The following is a 25,236-nucleotide window of genomic DNA, read 5'->3' as shown; positions in this document are numbered from 1 at the left end:
ATACACATACAACTAACACCAAAAGATCATATTTAAAAAGTTATGGCAGTCAGGTGAAGTTCCTGACTAAAGGAAAAAGGGAAATAACCCCCCATTTTCAAGAAGGGGTAAATGGAAGATCTGAAGAACTACAGACCAGTCAGTCTGACGTCAATGCCTGTTAGGGTCACAGAGCAGGTTCTCCTGGAAACCATGTTAAGGCACATGAAAAACAAGGTGGCTGGTGACAGCCAGCATGGCTTCACTAAGGGAAAATCCTGCCTGACAAGTTTGGTGACCTTCTATGATGGGGCTACAGAACTGATGGATAGAGGCAAAGCAGTTGATGTCATCTACCTGGACTTGTGCAAAGCGGTCGACACAACGTCCTTGTCTCTAAACTGGAGAGACATCAATCTGATGGATGGACCACTCAGTGGATAAAGAACTGGCTGGATGGCCACACACAAAGAGTTGTGGTTAACGACTCAATGTCCAATTGGAGACCAGTAACAAGTGATATCCCCCAGGGGTCAGTGTTGGGACCAGTCTTGTTCAACATCTTTGTCGCTGACATGGACAGTGGGATTGAGTGCGCCCTCAGCAAGTCTGACGATGACACCAAGCTGTGTGGTTCGGTTGATACCCTGGAGGGAACGAATGCCATCCAGAGGGATGTCGACACGCCTGTGAGGTGGGCTGATGCCAACCCTATGAAGTTTAATCATGCCAGCTTCAAAGTCCTACACTTGGGACGGAGCAATCCCAGGTACAGCTACAGGTTGGGCAGAGAAGAGATTCAGAGCAATCCTGCAGAGAAGGACTTGGGGGTGTTGGTTGATGAGAAAATGAACATGAGCCGGCTTCAGTGTGCGTTCACAGCCCAGAAAGCCAACTGTATCCTGGGCTGCATCAAAAGGAGCGTGACCAGCAGGTCGAAGGAGGTGATCCTGCCCCTCTACTCTGCTCTCATGAGACCTCATCTGGAGTATCATGTGCACTTGGGGGTCCTCAACATAAAAGGGACATGGAACTGTTGGAACAAGTCCAGAGGAGGGCCACGAGGATGATCAGGGGACTGGAGCACCTCCTGTGTGAAGAGAGGCTGAGGAAGTTGGGGCTGTTGAGCCTGGAGAAGAGAAGGCTGCGTGGAGACCTCATAGCAGTCTTCCAGTATCTGAAGGGGACCTACAAGGGTGTTGGACTCTTCATTAGGGAAGGTAGTGAGAAGACATAGGGTAATGGGTTCAAACCTAAATGGGGAAAGTTCAGCTTAGATATAAGGAAGAAGTTCTTTACAGTGAGGGTGGTGAGGCACTGGAATGGGTTGCCCAAGGAAGCGGTAAATGCTCCATCCCTGGCGGTGTTCAAGGCCAGGTTGGACAGAGCCTTGGGTGAGATGGTTTAGTGTGAGGCATCTCTGCCCATGGCAGGTGGATTGGAACTTGATGATCTTAAGGGTCTTTCCAACCCTAACTATTCTATGATTCTAAGAAGAGCCATAAAGTAGTTCGCACACGCTGACATGCAATGGCAAGATTTTCATACTCTTCTCACTCAACTTTATGGAGCATTCTTCTTTTCTATTCTGGCACTGGCATGGGGAAAGAGTCAGCAAGTTTCCCAAGAGTTTCGTAGGTTAACCTTTACCAGCTATGCAGTATCACAGTGTCGTGGTTTAAACCCAGTCAGGTAATTCGTTCGCTCACTTCCCCCCCTTTTCTTGCCCTCCCCCTGCTCTCGGAGGGACAGAGAGGAGAATCGAAAAGAATGCAACTCCCACGGGTTGAGATAAGAACAGTTTAGTAACTAAGGTATAACACAAATCACTGCTGCTACCACCAATGATAATAATGATAAAGGAAATAACAAGGGAAGAGAATACATCATCTCACCACCAGCCGACCGATAACTCGCCCCCCCCAGCCCAACCAAGCTCTGACCGATACCTCCTCCAACCCCGCAGTCTCCCAGCCCTTCCGGCTAACTCCCAGTTACATCCTGGGCATGACGTGCTGTGGTATGGAATACCTCTTTGGTCAGTTTGGGTCAGGTGTCCTGTCTCTGCTTCCTCCCATCTTCCCCTCCTCCCTGGCAGAGCATGAGGCTCATAAAGTCCTTGGCCAAACCAAAGCATCCTTGTTATCAGCTCTGTTCCCGAGCTGAAAGTCAAAACACTGCACTGCACCAGCTACCAAGGAGGAGAAAAATGACTGCTACTGCTGAACCCAGGACACACAGTTGCCGTGAAGTCAAGTGAGCAAGGATGATTTCCTCCAACCTCATAGTTTCTCCACTGTTTCTCTGCCAACAGGTGTAATTTCAGTTCTACCACCTCTTACCATGACCCTAGCCTCTTTGAAAAGGTAAAAGGAACAGAGGAAAAATTGGGTGATCTTCCTGGGCAACTTCAAACCACTCTGTCTAGCATTTGTTCAAGTTATCATCCCATTAACGTCCTAAGAGGCTGAACAATGCAGTGCACACGTTTCCAATGGGCAGGACTCAATCAGAGATGTGTTGTCTGTGCCAGAACTGCATAATAGCACTTTCCCATCTTGCAAGATTGTAACGTTGTAATGTCCCAGTGAGCTACAAAGAAAAACTTCTTCTTTCCTTGATCACAAATTGAGCACAGGCACTATGGAACTGAGGGAAACAACTCCAATCCCTGCTAACCCTGGTCATTCACTGTTGACACAGGCAAAAGTCTAAAATCAGGGTTCAGGTAGCAGACAGCAACTCTGCTCATTCCTCCTAGCAATATCCAAATGAAGCCCCTGTGCATCCTACATCCTGCCTCTGCACAAATCAAGGCCAACATTCCCACTGAACTCAGTCTCACAATTAACCCTAAAAGAATTGTGGTAGCCTTTCCAATTTTCCTTGGAACGGCATCTAACAGACTTCCTGTAGCAACAGGGGGATGGCCATTACTCCCCCTTACTCCCCAGGAAAATGGAGGGATAAGGGAGCTGTGCAATGATGTAATGAAGCTGAGAGCCAGCATTTAGGTTCTTTTGTGCTCCTTTTAAGTTGTTTGCTTCTTGCAGCGAAATCAGATAGAGCAAAATGCCTTTTTGATGCAGATCAGCTGTTTTATGGTGTTACCCATGCCTTCTTGCTAAATGATGTTACTTTTTGTGTTCTAGGAACATTAGCCAAATGACTTGGGGTTGTGGAAATATGTTAATATTATGAAACTTTCCCCACAGCTTGTACATCTCTGGAAGAACCAAGGCAGAGATTTCAGAATTATACAAACCAATAAATTGGGAAATAATTTGCATAATAATTACATTTCAACAAAACAAACCATACAACTAAAATAACCTCTTTTGGCAATAATTGACACCAAGGAAGTAAATGATGTCTGGCCCACACACATGCTCCCTTTTTTCTGATCAACTGGATGCCACAACACTGCTGTGCCTCTCGAGCTATGCATTACAAATGATCCTGGAAAGACAGAAAGTTGCCAGGAAGACCTTACGAGACCCATGTATTTACCACAAGCTAAGAGTGATTTTTAAGAATTTACTGATTCTTCTTTCTGATCTTTCCTAAAGATTTGCTTCATGTCTTCCACTAAACAAACTATCTCATCTGATGCTCTTATAAAATCTCTTGAGCTCTGCCTGCGCTGAAGTCAAAGGTAGCAGTGGCCAGGGTTTAGGTATTGAGTGTTTTCTGATGAATTCAATAAGGCTGTTTGTTTGCAGGATTTACAGTGAAGTGTAGATGTACAGATGAGGAACCTAATTTCTACAGAAGGTTTTTCCTCTCAAAAAGAGATACAAAATATCCCACTGGGACACTAAAGTTATGATTGCATGTGATTTTTGGATGGAAGCTTACCATATTTTTAGACTGGAAATTCTTTGTTCACTGCTATTGGTAAATAAATTAAACAACCCCCAAATGACGGCAGCATCTGCAGATGTGCTCAGGCTGACAATGGAACTAACATTCAACTATAAGAAAAACAAATAGCTAGTTTTCTATAGCTGTTTGAAAATAGCTGTTTTATCCTTATACTTAGGAGGGAGTGAGGTTATATTACTGCCATTTTAAACTTATAAAAACCTTCAGAGTTGGCAACATAAAGGACCATTGTCAAAAGATGCTTTCATACATCTCTGACTTTAAACACATTAGATGACAAACTGTATGTAACAGTAAAGCAAACTGAAGTGAGTCCCTGCTTAGAGCTAAATCCAAGTTTAAGTATTTTTCTGAACTGTAAACTGAAGTCCAAGGAGTTGATGGAAATCTTTCCACTGGCACATGCAGGTGTCTAGCCTAAAGCTTGCTATTTATCCCTGGCTTGCCAATAATTTGTTGGTGGCAACACCCATGACACAGCTCCAGACACAAAAGACAAATTCAGGGCTGCCTCAATCTGCTTCCCAATATAACTGGTGCACAGGATATAGGAGACATGATCTCAGCTGCGTGGGAAGGTGTAAACTGTCTCCATGCTGCACTACTATGCCTTGGTGTATGCCCATCCTGGGTGCCTCATGTATATAATAGTATTACTAAAGAGGCTCAACAGTTGAGCTACAGCACCCATCCTTGCACATAGTCTAGTACTCAGACTAACTCACCAAAGGTATAACCACTACCTTCTAAAACTAAGTTTAATAGACTCATAGGATCATATAATAGCAGGTTGGAAGGGACCTCAAAGACCACCGGGTCCAACCTTTCTAGGGAAAGCATGACTTAGACTAGATGTCCCAGCACCCTGCCCGGTCAAATCTTAAAAGTGTTCAGTGTTGGGGAATCTACCACTCTGTTGGGGAGATTATTGCAATGGCTCACTGTTCTCTTTGTGAAAAATGTCCTTCTTGTGACCAGTCAGAATCTCCCCAGCAGTAACTTGTGCCCCTTACCCCTTGTCTTTTCCATGCGTCTCCTTATAAAAAGGGAGTCTCCATCTTCTTGTAGCCACCCTTTAAGTACTAGAATATGGTGATAAGGTCTCCCCTGAGCCTTCTTTTCTCAAGGCTGAACAAGCTCAGCTCTCTCAGCCTTTCCTCATTCAGCAGGCTTTCCAGTCCTTTTATCATTTTTGCGGCCCTTCTCTGGACCCTCTCCAGCCACATTTTTTGTATAGTGGGGACTAAAACTGAGCACAGTATTTCAGGTGTGCCCTGACAAGCACTGAGTAGAGTGGGATAAATAGTCCACTAGAGCAACTGGGCTATACTGGCCTTCAGCTGATGGCAACTAGTAAGGTCACAGTGACCGCCTAGGTCTCTCTGGGAAGGTAGTTCTGACTGCCTCACTGCAACTACATTGGAGTGGGCAGCCCTGAGTTTTCAGATGGTCTCAGAGCAGCTTATTCTGCTGAATTACTAATGCAAATAATGCAAACCTGGTGCCAGCCCACAGAGCTACACTTAGACTGAGAATTGCAAAGGTGGAAATGCAGTGGTGAAAAAGAAAAACAAACAAGAGTAAAACTAGAAATAAAAGTAAAAACTGGGCCTAAATTGCCATCTGCTAATTCCATTCAGTCTCTTATAGTCTTACTGCTTTCCAAATATCTCCCACCCCCTAAATAGATGCTTTTTGATTATTTTCCTCAAGATTGCTTTGTTTTCTCACCATGTTGCATCTCACCTTGTTATTTCCTCTCTACATTTATAACCTCCTCAGGTCATTTTCCATTATTTCTATACCAGTGGCTGTTTTTTCGACACACCTCCCAGTTTAATATCTTCTGCTGGTTTAATTAACACACTGACTGCACCCTCTCCAAGGTCATTAATGAAGATATTAAATAAAGACAAACCTTGCATTACTGCTTGCAGTGCCCCAAAAAACTCCTCCCCATAGCTCCATATGTTCCCATTAATGATTGCCCAATGTTTACAGTCCATTAGCCAGATCTCAGTCTCTACCGAAGCATTCCAGTCCAAGCCAATTTCTATTTACACATCACCGATTATTTAAGACACAAATACTATCCCCTTTTCTTTAGGTGTATCCTCTTTTCTTTAGGTGTATGTACCAGTAAAGCTACATTTTTAACCATCTGAGAATCTGCCCTTATGCAGCTCAGCCTTGTGTTTTCTCTTAATTCTCTAATGCTGAAACTGTGTAAAAAGTGATTGTGTTTGATTTATTCCTGCTTAGCTTTAGGTCCTGGCTCAGCTGTCAGTTCAGCCCAACCACCTTTCATTTCATCACAATATGTGACATGTTGCCACTCAAATATTAATTCCAATTTGTCTACATACTAATACTGACACAGATTTGTTTCAATGAGTTTCTAGTGTTGTAACTGAAAGTATAGTTGAGTCAATCCCATTTGTTTCTTCAGTTTTCCCTCTCTTATATGAACCTTACTCTGTCAAATTTTAAAGACCAAGTAGGATTCAATACACTTTGCTGAATAGGGAAGGTCGAGGCATACTCTATCAATTGTGGGCCTGTATGATTACAGATATTTTGTCTTATCCCCAAATCCAACTGGTGTCTCCCACACAGACTTACTGGAGCTACTTGTGTGACTTTTGTGCTTTGGACTTCAGTAGCTTAATAATGACTCAATTACCTGGGAGGAAATTGTCCTGCTTCCTTACAAATGCTTTGGTATTACCTTTGTATTTCATGGCACTAGGGGTTTGCCCAAGGTCCATGGTATTTATAAAGGTAATTGGAGTTGTTCATTAGCTGGTTCTCACAGACTCTGGGATATGGTCCATCTAGATTCCTTCTTCCGCAGATTTTCAGTTCTTTCCTTTACTCACATGCTTTGTGCCAAACCTCAGGATGATAGTAGAGCTGACTTCATGAGGATTCCCCCAGCTACAGGGGAATGCAGGCAGAGCTACTTCTGCTTACCCTACACCAAACCTATTATGAATATATAAATGATGCATCAGGCAATGGATGTAAGTGTTGCTGCAGCTGGTGCAGCTTGTGCTGTGGTGGCAGCCAGTACATCCTGAGCAGCCCTGAGCTCCCAATTGCTCTTTAGAACAGGGCAGTCACAGTTCAGGAAAAAAAACAGCTAAGGTATTTTGGCTGTTCTCTCTCAGAACTGTCAAACTCATTCTGGACATTGAGCTCTAGCTCTGAATACTGGTACAGCTATGTTATTTTGTCTGCATGCAGCTCAATTTCTTTATAATTCTACTTAAAAAAGCCATTATTTGCTAGTGGAGCTATTCTAGGAGAATAGCGAGACAGCTCCCCTCCAAGCATGCCACAAAGGTTACAAATTTTCTGGTATTTATTGTCTAATATTGTCCTCTCCCTTTACTTTAGCTCCCTGGCTCTTTCATGGCTCCCTTTAAACTCTTCTGTAAACACATAATTAATTTTTCCTGCACATCCTGGCAGTGCTGAGGATTTCCCAGCTCAGATAATTCACATAACACTGCCAGCCACAGCTTCGAGGAGACAAGAAGGGAAGAACCATTTCAAGGACCTGGACCAAGGGAGAACCATTAACTTGCAGCAAATAAGTCTAGGGTGTATTTTGGAATATTCTTCTTCAGACCAGTAGAGGGAAGTCATGTAAATACACAGCAGTCAGTACAGTGTGATTTTGTTAGTCCCATTCCTGCAGTTTTTTTTCATTTAATTCTCTTCCTTCCAGCGCAGGTGGGTGGGGGCAGATACATGTTAACCTCTGAGGAAAGGCAAAAATTGCCAGAAAAAGGTAATATCCATTATTAGATCAATTAGTGTAGCTGGAAAAATCAGATAAACTTTTGAACACACCTGTCTATCTTCAAGTCTGAAATAGCAGCTCACACGTTCAAAAACCTGACAGATTTTTCTATCTATATTCATTGATCTTATTAAAAACAAAACAAAACTTGTCTGCCTATAAACCAGTCTTGCCTGTATCCACAGATTATCACAGCTGTAGTAACACAACCTCAAAGGAAGACTAGTCTGAGTATCCATAATGAGTAGATCAGCCTGTAAGAAGAAAGGGCATGGAGGAGATACATCTGGTTGCCCAAGTAGGAGAGAAGGCTGAGTTAACAGAGAAAAAAAAGACAGAATGAGTATGAAGCATGTACTCCCAGTGTCACTTAAAGCTTCTCAATGTGGCTTAAAGAGGAAAACAAAGTCATCCTGAAAGCTGGACTCTCTCAAAATGGTGGGGGAGGAAGAACAATGTGGATTCTTACCCCATGGTGAGCAGCAACAGCCCTGCAAATTAACGGAGGGTTTCTATGATAAGTGAATGGAGCAGGAACCAGTTCCCATGGGGGGACCATTGTGAGAAGCTGCTTAGCATCCCAGAGGGAGCAGGAGCAAAGTGACATTCAGTTCTGAATTGGCAGCTTCTTCTACTCTTACATAATGTATTGATGAGAGGGAGATCTCTGTGACTTGCACGCAGCAACCCACTTGAGCCACTGCTGCCATGGGCTGAGGACACCTCCAAGAGAGGTGTCACTCTATATGCACAATCACCCTAGGACAGCGACACCTCCAGGCATGCTTGACTGCTCAATTTGACTTGACCCAATGATAAAGGGGAGAAAAGACACTAATGTATTTTGACTGAGACGCACCACGTAATCCTTTTTTCCCCCATCAGTAAGCTCTCTTGCTTTCACTTCCTAGCAGGCATTATGTAAATTGAGAGTTCCCTGAAGTGATATTTGCAACTGCAGGATCATACAAGAAAGGGCACAATGCTCCATTGCCAATACAACCCCCTACCCCTACTATTCTTTTTCAAATAATACTATACTCACTGTAAGTACTAAAAATATGTACTCTACCATTCAGGCACTTAATGCTCTTAAATGCCACTTTGTTCAGGGGAAATAGTCTTTGTTAAGCATGAAATCCACTAGGAACAAAATTTATGTTTCAATCTGATTTACCATATATTTTTATATATATATGTATTTATTTTTTCCAGCTGAATACATCAGCTAAATCTCTCTCTAAAACGCCAGCAGCTAAAGCAAATACTTAAGGGAGGCTGTTCATAACTTACTGATGATGTTGGGTATCATCATCTGCTAGCTTATGTCTGAATTTTATAGCCACTTCCTGGGGCTTGGATGATGCACAGGAAAAGGGTCACCAGGAAAAGAAAAATGCGTATATCACAGGGCTATCAGTGTATGTGCTGTGATCACTACAAATAAATGGATTAGCCATTTTACTTGAAGTAGTAACATATTAAATTAAGCAATAGGACACTGAAGCCCTAAGTTTTCCATAGCAGAGAGAAACAAACACCCTCAGAGACCAAGGCTGACTTAGACATTCCTCTAGGGCACTTGACAGTAGCTAAAATTCATTTAAACTTGAACCACTGGCTCTCTCCTCGCTATAAAAAAATAGTGTGATTTGCAGCAGCAATGACCATCAACAGAGAGGGACATTTACAGTACGTACAGGGATCCACTTTCCTATACCTTGAGCTTTATTGCTTTTTTGCAGTTGACAGAATTGGTTTCTTTTCCATAACCCTCGGGGTTGCTATTTTATTATCATGAATTATTTGGGATTAGTAATGAAGTGCAGATCACAGTGTCAGGAGTCCTTCACAGGGGGTGTATGCTCTGCACTGTTGTTTGATTCTCAAGAGAATCGTTCTCACTTTATTAAAAAATATTCATTATAACTTATAGAGAGTCCCAATATTCCCCCCCCCCCATATATGCAGCTGCATATATATTTGCTATATAATTTTGGGGAAGTGCAGGACTCACAGTCCTACTGAAAGTAATGTGTGTTGTTCTAGTGTCCTCCTAGAAACTTCAAGTATCAGATGATACATCAAATACTAAGTTTCCCTCTTTCACCGCTATATCCTACAATCTCACTTGGCTCTCACCTCCTCTTTCTCCCAGCAATAAATTTGCTTATTGACATGAATGACTGTTTTGCTGAGCACAACTTCAGTGTTTGGCCCTTAGCTTCTCTGAGAGCAAAGGTGACATCCAGATCAGATGCAATGCTCAAGTGCTTCCTCAGCTTATTTGAGGCATCAGTACAGAAAGAATTTGACTGTGTGACTCATGACTAAAGCTGTGTTTAAGGAAGGAAGGACAGAAGGAGATTTGTTCAGCACAAGCGACAAGAAAATCTGCAGAATCATCATCATAACCATCCTGCAAACTTACATTCCTCACTAGTCCCATCTGGCCTGATCCAAAGGCCATTGGAGTTTGGATTTGGACCAATGTGCAGATGCCTTGTCTGTCCAAATCCTGCACAGAATAAAATGTTGGCTTTCTTTATTGGCAGAGGATTTAGCAATAGGAAGAAGTTCAGTCCAAACCCTTTCTCCATGTGTGGCTGTTCCAAGAGCTCCCAACTCACAAAGGTTCAGCCTTGACCCTACATCCTCCTGCTTCTACTCCATGATCATCTGGCTTTCCACTAGCATGACTCTAATAAGGAACTCACGTACGTCAGTCACTCAGCAGCTGAAGCAGGATGTTAAAAAAGAGGATCTCCTCTCTGCTTTGATGGCCAGTTATTAACTAATCGGCGTGGCAGTGCTGGGAGGGTTGTAGGTGGTTCTGTAACCTATCATGCCAAAATGTGAAGAGCAGATAATTTTTATTTCATTATGCTCTTGTTCTGCATAGTCTTCAATATTGTCAGAGTGCTGTATGAACTCTAACCAATTAATGAAACATGAACTGCTTATTAGGTAACCCAAAAGGTCTCTCCCCTACGATCTGTGAATAACAAATCAAAATCAACATGCTGCTGGTAAATGCATATGCATGAAATCTCTTAAGATATCATGGCTAAAATAGCTAATAATAAGCCTCAGAGCATTCTTGAGAAAGCAAAACAGGAAGAGAAAAAGAGACAGCAAAAATAAAACACTGTTCTGCAAAACACTGCCTATGAAAGTTAGCATTGAATAAATGATCAATAAGTCACCATCATGAATGATATTTACAGCTGATCTGCATTACTGCGCTGCTGTGCTGAAGTGTCCAACAAGACTCATATCGACTAGCACTTCCTTCATCAAAATCTGCCTTCATATAAAATTCACCATGATTTGTGAGTTTGCATTTAGTGCATTTGAAGGTAATACTGCCAAACTTTCTCCTGTGTTCACCTGCTGTTTGGAGACCAGAGATATTTTAGGATGAAAACAAACTAAAGATGGTTGCAGAAAGCTTATTATTATAAAAGAATGGAAAATAATAGACTTGTGCATATGGTCAGCCTTCTGCTACCATCATGTCACTGCATGTTATAATTTTCTGTTACTGAAAAGTAGTCTACACACCTTATATTTCCTTAATTGTGGATTTATTAACTCTTTCACCCACACTGCCCTACAATGATTTTTTTCCTTTTATTACCTAAAACATGTCTGGGGCCTTTTCTTCGTACATGCTGAATAGAAAATTATTTGGGTTTAGAATCTGGTATTTCAGGTGTTTCCACTTTCTTTCATACATACACATTTTAAATTCAGATGGGCCCATATCCAAGCTCAGTCCAACCCTCATTTTCCAGAAGGTGAATTTTAGCTCCCCCATCATTTGAATGTTAATTGTGCAGCATCACAATAAAACCACACATGCTCCTTGAAGGCATGAAAAACTCCCTCCTGACCCTTAGAAAAATCTGCCAGTTATTCCTAAATATAAAGCTAGCTAATAACAAGTTCTGTAAGTAATTACACAGCACAGAGCACACAGAGCCTTCCTCTTACCGCACTAATACTGTATGCTTCAAGGGAACACTGAGGAGTAGCAAATTTGTAGTATTAAATGAGCCATTTTCAGGAAAGAGTTTAAAAAATGCGGGTCAATTGAGATGATGAACACAAGGAAATATTCAACAGTAATAGAGAAAAGGAGCTTCACTTTGTAACAGATTTTATCCTTTCTGTATACCTCTTTGCTTCATTCTCCCCTCAAAGCATATGACTTCCAGTTCTTCTCGCCAAGTAGCCCTTTGCTCCTAAACATTTAGTTTTGGTCTGTCCAATGACTGCAGATTTATGCACTTGAACTCTTTCACTTCCTAACATTCTATAAATAAGCCCATCTGGTCTATTTCTGCTTGTGTTCAAGTCCCTTCTCCCCACAGCCTAACTCATACAGTCCCAATTAGATACTGCTTTCTTTTAAGTAAAGTAGACTTTTCAAAACTTGATCTAATGCCTAAGCTCTTTATGTCCCTCAAAAGAATCCTCTAACAGCTGCTCACTGTTACTACACACTAGATCAAGTATTCTGAGATGGATCTATCTCAGAGGTCAACTCCCTCCTGATACTCCATTAAATAATCTGCTGCTATTTTAAACTTTTCTTAGCTTTATTACTTCTACTTCACTGCACCACTTGACATAGACATATTGCATTAAATAACCCATTTACTCAATTGATCAAGATCATTCTCTGAACAACTTCATCCTTCTTAATTTTAAGCATTCTACCTATTTCAGCATCATCTGATAACATACAATAGCACAATATAAATAATGAAGAAAATGTTAACACAAAGCCAATCCTGTAACTACCTGCTTTTGGTCACAAAAATAAATTTGCCTCTTTTCTTCATTGTTTGTTATGTAAGAGACAAGAGAATACTCTTGATCATCTCTTTACTCCTGCAAGCCTTTCTCCTCTGGGACTTCCTATTGACTTTGACACAACTACTCACATAACTGAAAGGATTACTCTCATCGTTTGACGCTTCCAGGATCAGGTTCCAGCTCTTTACCTGTCTTAATAATTTATCACCTAACCCATGTATGTGGAATGTGTAGAATAATACATCCTGTGGAACTTTGTTAAAAGCCTCTGAAAATCCCAATACGTCTCCTGCTTCCCTCATATCTAGATCAATATTTATTTAATTTAAAAAAGGAATCCAATTTGCTTGATATGATTTACTTTCCAAAAATCCATGCTGACTCGCATTATGATGCTGCACCCTTATTAAACTGTAGCCTTATGCTTCTAGGCAATGTGTTTTTGAGACTGCATTTATAGGTGGTGGGATCCTCTGAGGGGCTGCAATAACCAGCACAAGGAATTCAGCACATGCTTATTGCCAAACTGGTCTGTTATATTTTCAGCTCAAACTGTTTTACTTTAAAAAAACAAACCAACAATGACTCTTTTCAAATGGTTTGATACAAGCTCTTAGTTCCCAGTGTATTCACATTGCAAATTGTGGCCATGTGTATCAGGAGTTGTCCTGTGCCCAGCATTATACAGTCCCTACACAAAACCAGTTTCCAGCACGCAGGGAGTTTAGACTATGGCAGCAATCCCACCATTGGTCTTATTGTTGGGTCTCAGCTAGAAGCCAGGCCAGACCAGCAGAAGCAGACAATCAAAATGTCAACAGCACATAGCTATATGATGGAACAAGGAGCTGCAGGGTTTCCTTCTGTTTTGTGTTCATCTCCCAAATAACGCTTTACACTGCTCAAGTAACCTCAGGGAGGCTGTTCCTCCCATGATGACATGAAGCCTCTCCACCCATCCCACTGCTCATCACGTACAGTGATGTGCTACTGTCTCCACATAATGTCTCTTGTACTCTTAGCCCTATCTGCTCAGACAATGGGTGGTGCTCTCTTTAGCAAGCAGACATGCCAACAGAGTTTTCCACTTCAACGCCCATTTTCTTCTAAGGCTTCAGCTCCCAGTTCTGCTGCTATCATTGAATTCATACCATGGCTGACTGGGGTAAGTTCTGTCCAGTACCGAGAGAGGGGGCAGAACCCTCTCTGTTTTCTCATTCTCTCCAATTTGGCAGTTCCCTAAGCATTTCCAGAATCTTATCCTTCAAATAAGTGTTTTCCCAGCTATTGGTCTAATGAAGTTTCCATTTTTATTCTTCCTCTCCTCCTTTTCCTCTTACCATGCATTAACAATGCACTGAACTGAGCTCTTACTGATTTCCTAGAGGACAAGTTGTATAAATACAACAGTCAGAATGGGTATCTTAGTAGGTACTTGCCAGACTGGCATTCATCAGGACTGTGAAACAGAACAAAATCCCATTGTAGCAATGGGACCTTTTAAACCTTTTGTGACAGTATGGCTAAATGTCCCTTCAACCATATGTGTAATACCAGTAGCTGGGCACAGACACACAAACCTACCCAATTCGAATTGTGACATAAATACAGAATTTGCTCAGGTAGTATCAATCTGTTCATGGTATTTCTCCTACCTTGAACTCCATAGGGGTGTACTTCTCATTCTTGGGGGTTGTGTTGCCCTTGTAATGGAGATGGTTGGGAGTGGTTGGGTGGATAACGGTCGACTCCTGGGACTGCCTCTGACAGCGCTGGCAGTACACGTAAATCACAAACGTTAAGAGGCTAGAGCCGAAGAAACAGGAGATCCCGGTGGCAATCAGATGGATGAGACTAAAACCTGCAAAAGAAATTACAAGAGATGCTATCTTTAAAGAACAGCCTTTTTCCCTCCCACGACATGACCACAGGTGCAAATCAGAGCTATGACATCTGGGGATCAACATTAACAAGCTGTTGAAGCCAGAGTCTTGCATTCTAACATAAACTGACATAATCTCCCTGCAAATCGGTCTCCCCACTGCAGTTCTGCCTTGTACAGCTTAACAGGTTCATGCATTGTTTTCTCAAAGCTCCCTTCCTGTCTCTCCTCTCTCCCCTCTATTGATATTGAAACTAAACGTTATGTTAAGCTGACAGCTAAAGAAATGAACCGTACAAACAATGCACATTAATGGATTCCAAAGCATGTGCATGTCATGGGAATAAGGGGATAAAAATGCTCAGTATTTCTCTGAAGGGAAAGGAAAGGAAGGGAAAGCCCTTTCTGTCAGCTGCCCAAAATGCCTATGGCTCTGTGTGTGGGGTGGGGGAGATACACATTCCTCCCTCATGTAATCCGAGTGTGCTCAGCATTCTTGCTTATTCAGTAGGGTGGCATTGCTTTGGCCATGTCTGCACTACCTCTGAGGTGCATTGTACAGTGAAATAGGGGTCCTCAGGGGAATGGGAAAGATAAGGTGGACAAATGAAAAGTGCTTGAAAAGCACTTCTTTGTTGGTTTTGTCCACAAACTGCAAAGATAGGAAGCCAGTTGCAGATAGGTGCCGGCAGGGTAGCTATAGTGAAAAAATTTCAAACAGAAAAGCTCTTGGACTATAATAGCCTCCAACAGAGATCTTTCCAAGCGGGATTGCAGCAGAACCCTCCAAGGATAGCACTGACCTCTGGAAGGAGCTGTAGTTGTGCCTCCTGTGTGGTGGGAGGTACCTAACTTGCCACTCAGGCTGGTGGGAGGAAGAAAAAGTCAAACAGTACTCCTTCCTAATTCTTCTCTCACCTCAGAGAGGGGGTTAAAAATCCCATGATAAATCCTATGGTAATCTTAAATCCCATGGTAAAACCAACCACCAACAGATCTCTACTGACACCAGAACTAACACTAGCAACCTTTACAGCCACCGAATTAATGAAGCAACCAGAGGCAATCTTGGGTAGCAAAACTTTATGATCGTGTTTTCTTCTGCTATATGCAGGTGGGAACCTACAGAAAAAGATTCAGCGATGATGACTCCAAATGCTACTGCCTTTCCTCTGTCTTTGCTCCATCATCTTTCAGAAATGCCAATGGTCTCAGTGCTTGGGGGGGCCCAGGCTGCTGACCCCTCAGGGCAGCTGTCCCAGGGGTCAGCCATATCAGCTTGGTGGCAATTGAAGCAGTAAAATTCCCATAATACTTAAAAAGCCAATTCATTTGGACAGACTGCTCTGTTGACTTGACTGTGTGCAGAGAAATAGAAGGGACTACTCAGAGACTGGCTGTAAATGAGGTTCATTCTTAGTCTGATCACGGTGTGCATTTTTTTGGTGCCATCTTACATTTTAACTGATATGCTTTTCAAACAGAGAATTCTGCCCATTAGTCTATGGCACTCCTCTAATCTTTAGTTAAAAAATATCCTCCTGAGTTTAAAAAGAATAAAACCAATAGAGTTCTACAGCAAAGTAATGTACTTCAATCATAATTATAGAAAGGAACATACAGAATTTATTAGACGGATGAGCTACATTTATTTTTTAACCCACACTATAAAATTCTATTACAAGATTACCACTTTCTATTGTGTTTTGGATGATGGTCCAAAACACTGGCAGAAAGATGATAATTTTCTACTAAATGTTACAAGACTTTTCCAACGAGACATTTCCTTTTTAATAACCTCCACCTGCTTTAGATCACTCAGGAGAGCTAAAACACAGAATATGCAACTGTGCTCAGTAAAGCTACATGACACCGTGCCACATTCTCTCCTCTTGCCCAGCTTTGAGTACATTGCAGTGAATGCTTCATTTTATTGCTACCCTTGCAAGTGACTACAGTAGGAAATCCTTTCTAAAACATAAAGCTCTCATACATTTCATTCTCACATTTGAAAGACATGTCTGATTCTTCAGGTGATTTTTATCTATATCTTAGGGAAAAAAATGAATTATTTGGTTCGCAGCAGAGTTCCTTGAGGAGGAAGCTGTTTGGTTCATCATTTTGAAAATACAGATTTTCTGAGATGCATCAACAAAATTTCTATTGATTGACTTCCCTGACAAATATTGCACAACACTAAGTAATAGATATTAGCTATGGTAAAATAGATTGCAACAGCAAATACAATGGTGGTAAAAGAAGGAAATGGGGATATAGCACTTATAAGTATAGTGCAAGCCGTAGCAAGGAGTTCCTGGATGTGAAGCAGACACCTTGCACCTTCTGAGGGAGGAGAAATGCAGAAAGCCAACTGTTACATTGCAGTGCTGAATTCCATTGATTGTCCCACAGTCACAAAGCAAGAGGCCACATTTCTGTGCCGCAGGTGGCATGCTTTTTTCTGCCATGATCTCTGCAGGGAGAAGAGATTTTGGCAACCTGCAGATCATCTAGATTTCAGGAAAGCACGGATGTGATGCTAGCAGGAATTGACATAGTCATTAGTGTGAAAATAGCATTTTAAAATGTCGAAGAAACCTGCCTTTTTCGTCTGCATTTTTACTATAGGGGCTCTTAGGACAGTGGAAAAGTGACACTAATGACTGGATCTTTCCAAGTTGCATGGAGAAAGCAGACACAACCTGTATGAGAGGTGACAACTTGAATGAAAAGAAGTGCTTGGAGGACAAGTATAAACTCTAATCTCATCCTACATCAGCAAAGGAGCTGTCCAAGAGGCCTTGTTCAATGAAATATTTATAGGTTATTTAAAAACACCTGCTTTTGAACAGCTGGAGGCTTACAGTGGTGGAATGAGGAATATGTCTTCCTTTCTCCAGAACCATTTACCCTGTGGGTAGAGAGAGACAACCAGTGTGCTCCCTGGTAATTAATGACCCTCAGTGGTCAATCCAAACCCCAAAATAAATAAAGATCTTGGAACTGAGAAGTGGACATGGAATACATTCCTCCAGTCTGACTCAGACAGAAAGACTCCAGTGGAATTAAGGCTATCAGTGGGATATGAGCAGTACAGATTAATGGTTTGGTTGATACTGCACAGAGAGAAAAGAAGTCAGGTTAAGATAAAAATAATATATATAGTTTAGTGGTACCTACCTCCACAGTTTGTGCTCTCATCAATGCTGGAGGCTGGCAGGATCACTAAACAAAGAGAAGATTAGAGAAACTTGTCATTTTGTCATCACTTCTTCAAGTAATTAAACCCCCTGTGCTCCAGACACGAAAAGGTGCTCACGTGTTCTGCAGCAAGCTCAGAGTTTCTCTAAATTGAATGGTAAACTCAGAGAGTGAAAAACATGCCAAAGACTTGGCAATTCCAGTACTGTTACCTGATGACTCTTTGGCTTCTGCAATTTAGGGGAAAGAAGATAGCTGAGAAAGCCATGAAAAAGAAGAATATAATTGCCTAGTGATCTCAGATTTTTAAGTCAGGGCACAGCAACCCAGAAAAGAACACATGGAAAGGGGTTATTTATCCTAGACCCATACGAGATATTTGCCCAAGAGATTAAATTTCCACAAAACACAGGGTGGAAGATTTTGATGACCATCTGTCTATCAACAGTATTGCTCTGTAAGACCGTGGATTAATCTTCCCACTTTACACAGCAATTTCCTGCAACTGCCTCTCCTTATTTTTTCGCGCTTCTAGGATGCTTCTTTTCATACCTGAGCTCAAGGACCTTCTGTTGACTATATCCATACTGAGTACAAAGTTAATTTTTATAAGCCAGCCTGAGATGAACTATGCAAGGTTAAAAGCTGCAATTCAGGTGAAGCCATTCTAGTTATTTATTACAGATCTAGGTAATTCTCTTCTAAAGAAATTTTAAGCTGCCTTAAAGGAATGACAATCTGTGCCTGCGACAAGGGAGTTTACAACATGTTTGTGTATTTGCTTGTTTTTCTAGAAGCATTCAAACCCAATTTTTAATAGAGAAAATCTCAGCCTAATTTGACAGTCTCGGGCATGAGTTGCTCTCCTGGATTGGCCCACCCTGTCCCTCCTCTATGACACTGTACATACCAGGAATTTCATTATACAGGCAATCTTGGTACTGTGTGCTGTTTCCGACGCACTGAGAAGAATCTGGGCTGTGTATCTCACAGTAACGGCTGCGGTATTGGATACCCTCTTCATTACACAGGCTCCACTCCGACCATTCTGACCACCCACCTGAAATCCAAGATTGGGAAAACACACAGACAACATCACCAAGAAGGAAAAGGATCTTTTGTTGATACCAGTCTTCTCTCATGATGAAGGATATCTAGCTCTTTGCATGGGTCTCTCTCACACATCTAATCCAGAGGCCTTTGTTGGATTTCATTTTCTCAATACACATAACAGTGCAAGCATCATGTCCTACTTGTCAGGTTGTGGTTTGCTTAATACGTACTGTACTAACCCTTGGTGGAGCACTGCACAGCACACAGTTGTCTTAAAAGCTCGTGTATCAGCTCTCTGGTTAAGACATACAAGGAGCTGGATGGGATGTTGCATGAGGATCTCCAAGTTCTGAGGTGGCCTCCCAGGGATATTGCAAGCAGCCATAACGAATTACAGCATTTAAAAGTTTCGCTGATGTTCCTAAGGGCAGGAGTCAGCTTGCACTGGATCAGAAATATACAAAGGTGGTTCAAAACCAGGACAGATCTAAACCCCATTCTCTGAGATCTAGCACATGCTCATCTGTCTGTCTGTGTAAGAAAAAGGAAAGATTGTTTCTTCAGCAACTGTACAGATTGATGACTCCTTTTGTTTGTCTTGTAAGTGCCCACATTGAAAAACTCCTGCTTTTCCAATTACTTTAAAAGGATCAGCAGCTAAAAAGGTCTTGTCTGGCACCAGAATGCCAGGGAATGGGTTAGTGAACAAGTAAAGAGAAAGGTGATGCACTGCAGCTTAACACAGGGATGTCTCTTTTTCCCAGCTCAATAGACGTTTACTGAATGGACAGAAAAGCTTCTAACTGGTCACGTTTCTGATTTACTTTTTAAATATTTTGCAGTTGTTTCATACTCCCACCACCACCCAAGCCAGCTGGAGAAGGGATGAGAACTGCTACCTTCACATGGGTGTGTGTTGCAAAGGGCCTCCTCGGTGTGCAGACCAATGCAGATATCCTCTCCACTAGACGGAGCTGGATTGGTGCAAGTTCGCGTGCGTTGGTAGTGTCCTCCTCCACAGGTGGCTGAGCAGTGAGACCAAGGAGTCCAACAAGACCATGAGCCTTTCACTGAAGGACAATGAAAAGCAAGGAGAAAGAGGCAGATGCTGCTTACTCCTCTCACAGTGACAAAGCTGGAGAGCCCCAGTATCCCACCTTCCAGATCCACCCTGCCCAGACTAGCTATCAGTTTCTTGCACCCGAGTACAATTGGGCCTGACAACAGGAACTTTGTATTGAGAGAGGATACAAATGTGCTGCACTCTGAAGATGTAAAATGAAGTCTATTCACAAAAAGACTCTGCATCATACAGTGCTGAAATAGAAACTATTCTTTAGGGTAGTCACTGAAATATTCTGTTCTACACCTTTTTATAAAACAGCACTGTTATCACTATATTTTCTTTTGATGCTTCATCTACAGAAACAGCAAATCTACTTGGGGAAAAAAGTGCTGTACAACCCAAGTGGAGCTTGTATGGCACTTTTCTGTGGGGGCCCTGAGTCCTTCAAGTTCCAACCTGCAGGAAACAGAAACTGAGACACTTTATTTATTGTCCCTGCTCAGATGGGGTTGAACTAGATGACCTTTAAAGGTCCCTTCCAACCCAAACCATTTCATGATTCTATGATCTCAGCACAACCCCATAACAGGTTAATAATAAAACTAGAGAGGGACTTAGGATCCCTGATTCTCACCCTGCTCCTTGTCAGGCTACTAGACTGCTTAATTCGCAGGTCCACATGCCATTAATTCAGAAGATAATAATCTGATGACTTGGTGCAAGATAAACCCAGTACTTATTTATACACATTGAGTGAGGCAGGGAAGAAGGGAGACACAGAGAAATAGTAATCATGCACTCAGAACAGATTGTAAAACATCATAGTGTCCAAGGGGAGAAAACAGCACAGAAGGCACAGACATTAGTGAAGATCCACTGAGAGCTTCCAGAATAGTACTAATAGATGCCTTTATAGTGCTACAGTTATTTTCTTTTTATAGGCCATAGAGTGCAATATTTGACATTCCTACTATGCTCTTGCTGCACATTCTGGTAGTATCTGCATTGGAATTTTATCATTGTATTGAATTTTAGAATCATAATACTATTATTATAATATAGCATTTTCAAGTGTAGGCCACAAACTATATTGCCAGAGGTAGATAATTACTAGAACTGCAAAGAGGCAAGGCAATTCATGCAAGATCACTTAAATTTAGTTTAGATAGCTATTACAAAGCAAGGATAAGGATAAGTGAGGAAGAATACAGTAGTCAATGGTCTATTATTACTATTCTGGACCAGAAGTGCAACATAAACATGAGGACAAACTTGAAAACCAGGAAACCAGGCAAGAATACTCCCTGCTGGCTGTGCAGGAAATGGTAACTGATGTCAAGAGTAGATGCCCATCGCAAGAACAATACGTAAGCAGGAGAGGGGGAAGAAACAAGTGTTCACAAGAAGAACCGCCACATCAAGCATCTCTACACAGTATTAAGCCACATTTATCAAGTCTGCCTCCTCATCAAGTAGCAGATGCACTGTGATGCCCCCCGCTGGATGGAGCATCAAACCTTCTTGAAGAAAAACATTGCTAGACAAGCCACAATACTATTTACACTAGAGGCTGTGGCTGTGCTACCCTCTGAGCTGTGGTGAGGCATCAGTCTGCACTAAAGATCACATACATGGGTCATTACAATAGCTTCAAAAAATTAAGAAAAAATCCCCCAAATTTAAAAAAAAAAAAAAAAAGGAAAACAAAATAAAAAAAAAGCAGCTTGGAAATACTAGTTTTGTTGTTTGCTTTTGTTTTTGTTTTTTTGTGGCTGTACCATTTAGATGGTGAAGAACACCTCTGAATTTCATGCAGGAAGATGATCATGGTTACCTGGGCAGGGATGTGGATTGCAGTCTTGGTATTCCATCGCTGACCCCACACAGGGCAAGCCACCATTTTTAGGTTCAGGGTTTGTGCATGTTCTCTTCCTGATCCTAAAGCCCAGCTCACAGTCCCTGGAACAGGAAGACCAGGCTCCCCAAAAGGACCAGCCCCCATTGATAATCCGTGCAGAAGTCTTACCAGTCTTGAGGAGATCATCAACAAGAGCTTCAAGGAAAACAAACAAGACACTATGAGATCACAAACTGGTCAGTTGTTGGGCTTTTAAAAAGGTTTTCAGCTCATGAATAAAACCAGGATTTATGTGCCCTTAGGGAAGAATTTCTGCTGAAAGCCTTTAGGGGAAGTTTTGTTCCACAGGATTACAGCTAAGCTAGACACAGAACCAAATTTGTACACAGAGAACCTACTGATAACGCTGATAAATGACCTTTCTGGGCAGCAAATTGTGGCAGTCAGAGCTGTATCCTCAGGACACTGCCTTGCATCACAGCAGTACTGAAGGGAATAATCCCAGAGGCAGTGCACAAGGGGACCTCCAGAGAGACACACAGAATGGCTCTTCTCTTCTCTAGACCCTGATTATTTGCCTGTTGTCTTTGGGGCAGCCTGGCAGTAGCAAAAGCAAACCTATACACTGTCATAGGCACAGAGGCTACAATGGTATTGATCTCTAAGCCACAGGGTTCTCTCTCCATCCCTGCCATTCTGCAGTAACACTAGTTGCACATGTTGGGATTTATGTAGTCACAATCAGGTTCTTATTGTTCTAAGAGGACTCGCATTCCACCACCATCTCAGCTTGCTCTACAGTCCCCCAGAGCTGGCAAGACGTACAGTCAGTATCACACACGGCTGAGCCATCATTGGGGCAGAATCGACTCTCGGTTTTCTTTCTCCCAAACTGCAGCTCATGGGGATCAGACAGCTGGGCACGACACGTGTAGCGGAAGCGCTGCTCCTGGCGGGCACCATTCTGGGTGATGTTGACAGGCATCCAAGGGGTCCAGGGTGTGTTCCTGCGCACCTCCGGGCAGCTCTCTGGGTTGCACGTCTTATATTCCTGCCAAGAAGGAAAACCATTCTCTCTTATTAAACAGCAGCAGCCTAACTGACAGATTTATTTACATTCCAGAAAATAAGGGGATACCCTCTTGATCTACAACAACCTCCATCCACCTTATCTGACCTCGCAGACACAAGCCAGTGCTGGGCACACCACACAGGCTGGATGTGGTTCTGGGCAACCTGACCTAGATGGAGATGTTCCTGCTCATTGCAGAGGGGGTGGATTACATGACCTTTGAAGGTCCCTTCCAACCCGTACTATTCTATGATTCTATGACTACAGATGCAGTGGTGGTGACCACGTATAGCTTCAGGTGACCCTTGAGGGTGAACTACGTTTGCTACTTTTATCTCTCCCTCAGATTTATGTTTCTTTGCTGACTCAGAGTCCTATGGGGCTTTGAAAGCTTGGTACACTACAGGCAGGAAGATAATTCAGGCAATAGATAATAACAACAGCAAACAAGTTTTATGTTGTGATACTAAGACGCTGCTCTCAGGTCAGCCTAGAGAAGCCCTACGAGGACAAAATGTCAGTAAGGTTTATTTCCTTTAAAAGTTTATTGGTTTATTTTTAAGATGCGTTTAGATTATCTTTTTTTACAGCTAGTTTTGTTTGGTTGGCTTTCTGAACTGTCCAGGAGGGCTATGAACCATATGCTGTCCTTGGTGTAGAGCATCCCTTGAGTACAGACAACATTCTGGCTGGATGGGGATGGGATGATTTGGGGGTCTTTACAATTCTTGCCACTAGTGGGAGGAATTCCAGTGACAAACATTACATTCTTGTTTAAAAACAAATAAATAAACCAGTCTTTTCTGGCAGAGGAAAATAAATGTAATGCTTCAGGACTTCATGATTCTAGAGTATTATGCCAAACAGCTTGTGAACAGATGGGAGGTTCCAGATCAAACCTGCTTACACTGAAGAAAACTCTCCACAAAACTAATTAGAACAGCTGCATGAAACAGCTGCCAGAATAGGAAAGGGAAAATAAAGAGAGAAAATGGGTAGCCATTACCTCACTGATGGGTGAATTAGGTGTTTGACCTGTTGTTTACTCAAGTATGACAGTGAGACTTATTTCTGATGCATGTAAGGCCTCCTTGACTCAATAGGATCATCCTTTGATGTAGGACAGAAGGAAGAAAATGTACAGTGCTTTCCAGTAAAGGACTTGATATCTAAGCCTACAGAGATCTAAGGAAATCCTCTGTCCCTACCTATCCATCCCTTCCTGTACACACACACACACATACAGACACACTCTCACACCAACTTTACTGACTTGGTGACACCTCTCTGCTTCCCAGTTCATTTCAGCATCCTTTTCAGCAAAAGCTGAGGATAGCATTTTCTTCTAGACTGAGAAATAAAATGAAGATGGAGAGAGGAGTAAAATGTCAAGTTCCTAGGTGCTAGATGTCAACAGGTGTCCCTTGTGCAATGTCAATAAACAATACATACCACAGCACAGCCTGGACATGTATTTCCATTTTCACAGGACCTCTGCCTCGAATGAATCCCTCCACCACAATTCACACTACATTTAGTCCAAGGACCCCATGAAGACCAAAAAATCGGCAGTGGACACGGATTGTTCTCATTACAGAATCTGAAAGAAGAGAGAGCATTGATCAAAAAAATATCCAGGTCAGCACATCCAAGGGACAAAATCATGATGGATCAAGACTGCACACTGCATTTGGATGCGATTCATGCATACACAGAAAGCCAGCAGAAGGCTGACACAGCCATCAGATTAGTAATATTTCTGTTCACAGCAGAGAACGGTACCCTTTGTACAGAACAGGGAGTAGTTAAGCAGGCTGAAATCAGTGAGACCATTGAGGTGAATCATCCAGATTGGGTTTTTGAAAGTGCTCTAATCTCCAAACTTTTATGCATTGAATTCACAGAAGAGCTCATAAACTGGAGCCCATGTGTCACATAGAGTAGATGGTAAATATTTTCAATGGGATTACTAGTGGAAGGTCAAATCAACAGTGATTTGTCAGCAATGGCAGGTGCTAAACATTTACAATCTTCTCTTCACACGATCTGGCCCCTGCTGTTGACTGGACCCTAAGAAGCCAATGCTTGCAGCTGGAGCTGAACTAGATACTATCTGCATCTAAATGCAGGCCTTAAATTAATGCTGTTTCATGTTACCTTTTCAAAGGGTAACTTCAATTTTGTTCAGTTTTTTAATAAATATTGCTCTCAAATTGAATGACACAGGACTGCAACTGACTCAGATGTAGTCTTTGAAACCCAAAAAGGAGCATTGTGAATGGCCACAAATCAAACCAAACATTAAAATGTCCTGAATCAAGGAAGTTAAATGAATTGCCCTTTGTATTCTGAGAGGTGCAGAGATATCTATCTTAAGTGACCACTCAACAGACAAGCAACAGCCAACTGCCAAGCAGAGGTGGCCTTTAATGAAATGTCAAATCTGGAAACCAAATTAGGATGCCTTGAAAGCTGTGTTTAACATAGGGCTGGGCTTGAAGAAGTGTAACAGTGCAGATGGCTCTGAGGTTCAAAAAGTATTGCCTTTTAGCAATTTTACATGAAATTGCTTAGTTTAAAGGGAGCGGAGGGAAAGATGTTTTTCTAA

General features: G+C 42.1%; 1 protein-coding gene across 6 annotated transcripts in view; it reads right to left on the bottom strand.

The window, feature by feature from the left end:
* The window catches only part of SEMA5B (semaphorin 5B), a 283,614-nt gene that overhangs the window by 11,532 nt on the left and 246,846 nt on the right, over positions 1-25,236 (bottom strand). For 5 of the 6 annotated variants that reach the window (XM_062607082.1, XM_062607079.1, XM_062607078.1 and 2 more), the window contains 7 exons: positions 24,081-24,228; positions 22,382-22,607; positions 21,533-21,751; positions 19,532-19,702; positions 18,490-18,639; positions 17,559-17,603; positions 14,152-14,357 (listed from right to left, as the gene is read on the bottom strand). In XM_062607082.1, the coding sequence (XP_062463066.1) occupies positions 14,152-14,357; positions 17,559-17,603; positions 18,490-18,639; positions 19,532-19,702; positions 21,533-21,751; positions 22,382-22,607; positions 24,081-24,228 (1,165 nt within the window). Of the gene's footprint in view, positions 1-14,151; positions 14,358-17,558; positions 17,604-18,489; positions 18,640-19,531; positions 19,703-20,019; positions 21,028-21,532; positions 21,752-22,381; positions 22,608-24,080; positions 24,229-25,236 lie in introns of those variants that run through there. The other variant, XR_009962448.1, reaches the window with a different exon arrangement.

Source organism: Pezoporus occidentalis, unplaced genomic scaffold (genome assembly GCF_034315485.1).
Source record: "Pezoporus occidentalis ecotype Australia unplaced genomic scaffold, CSIRO_AGI_Poc_V1 ctg12, whole genome shotgun sequence".
Lineage (NCBI taxonomy): Eukaryota > Metazoa > Chordata > Aves > Psittaciformes > Psittacidae > Pezoporus > Pezoporus occidentalis.
This window is presented reverse-complemented; position numbering and strand designations above follow the sequence as displayed.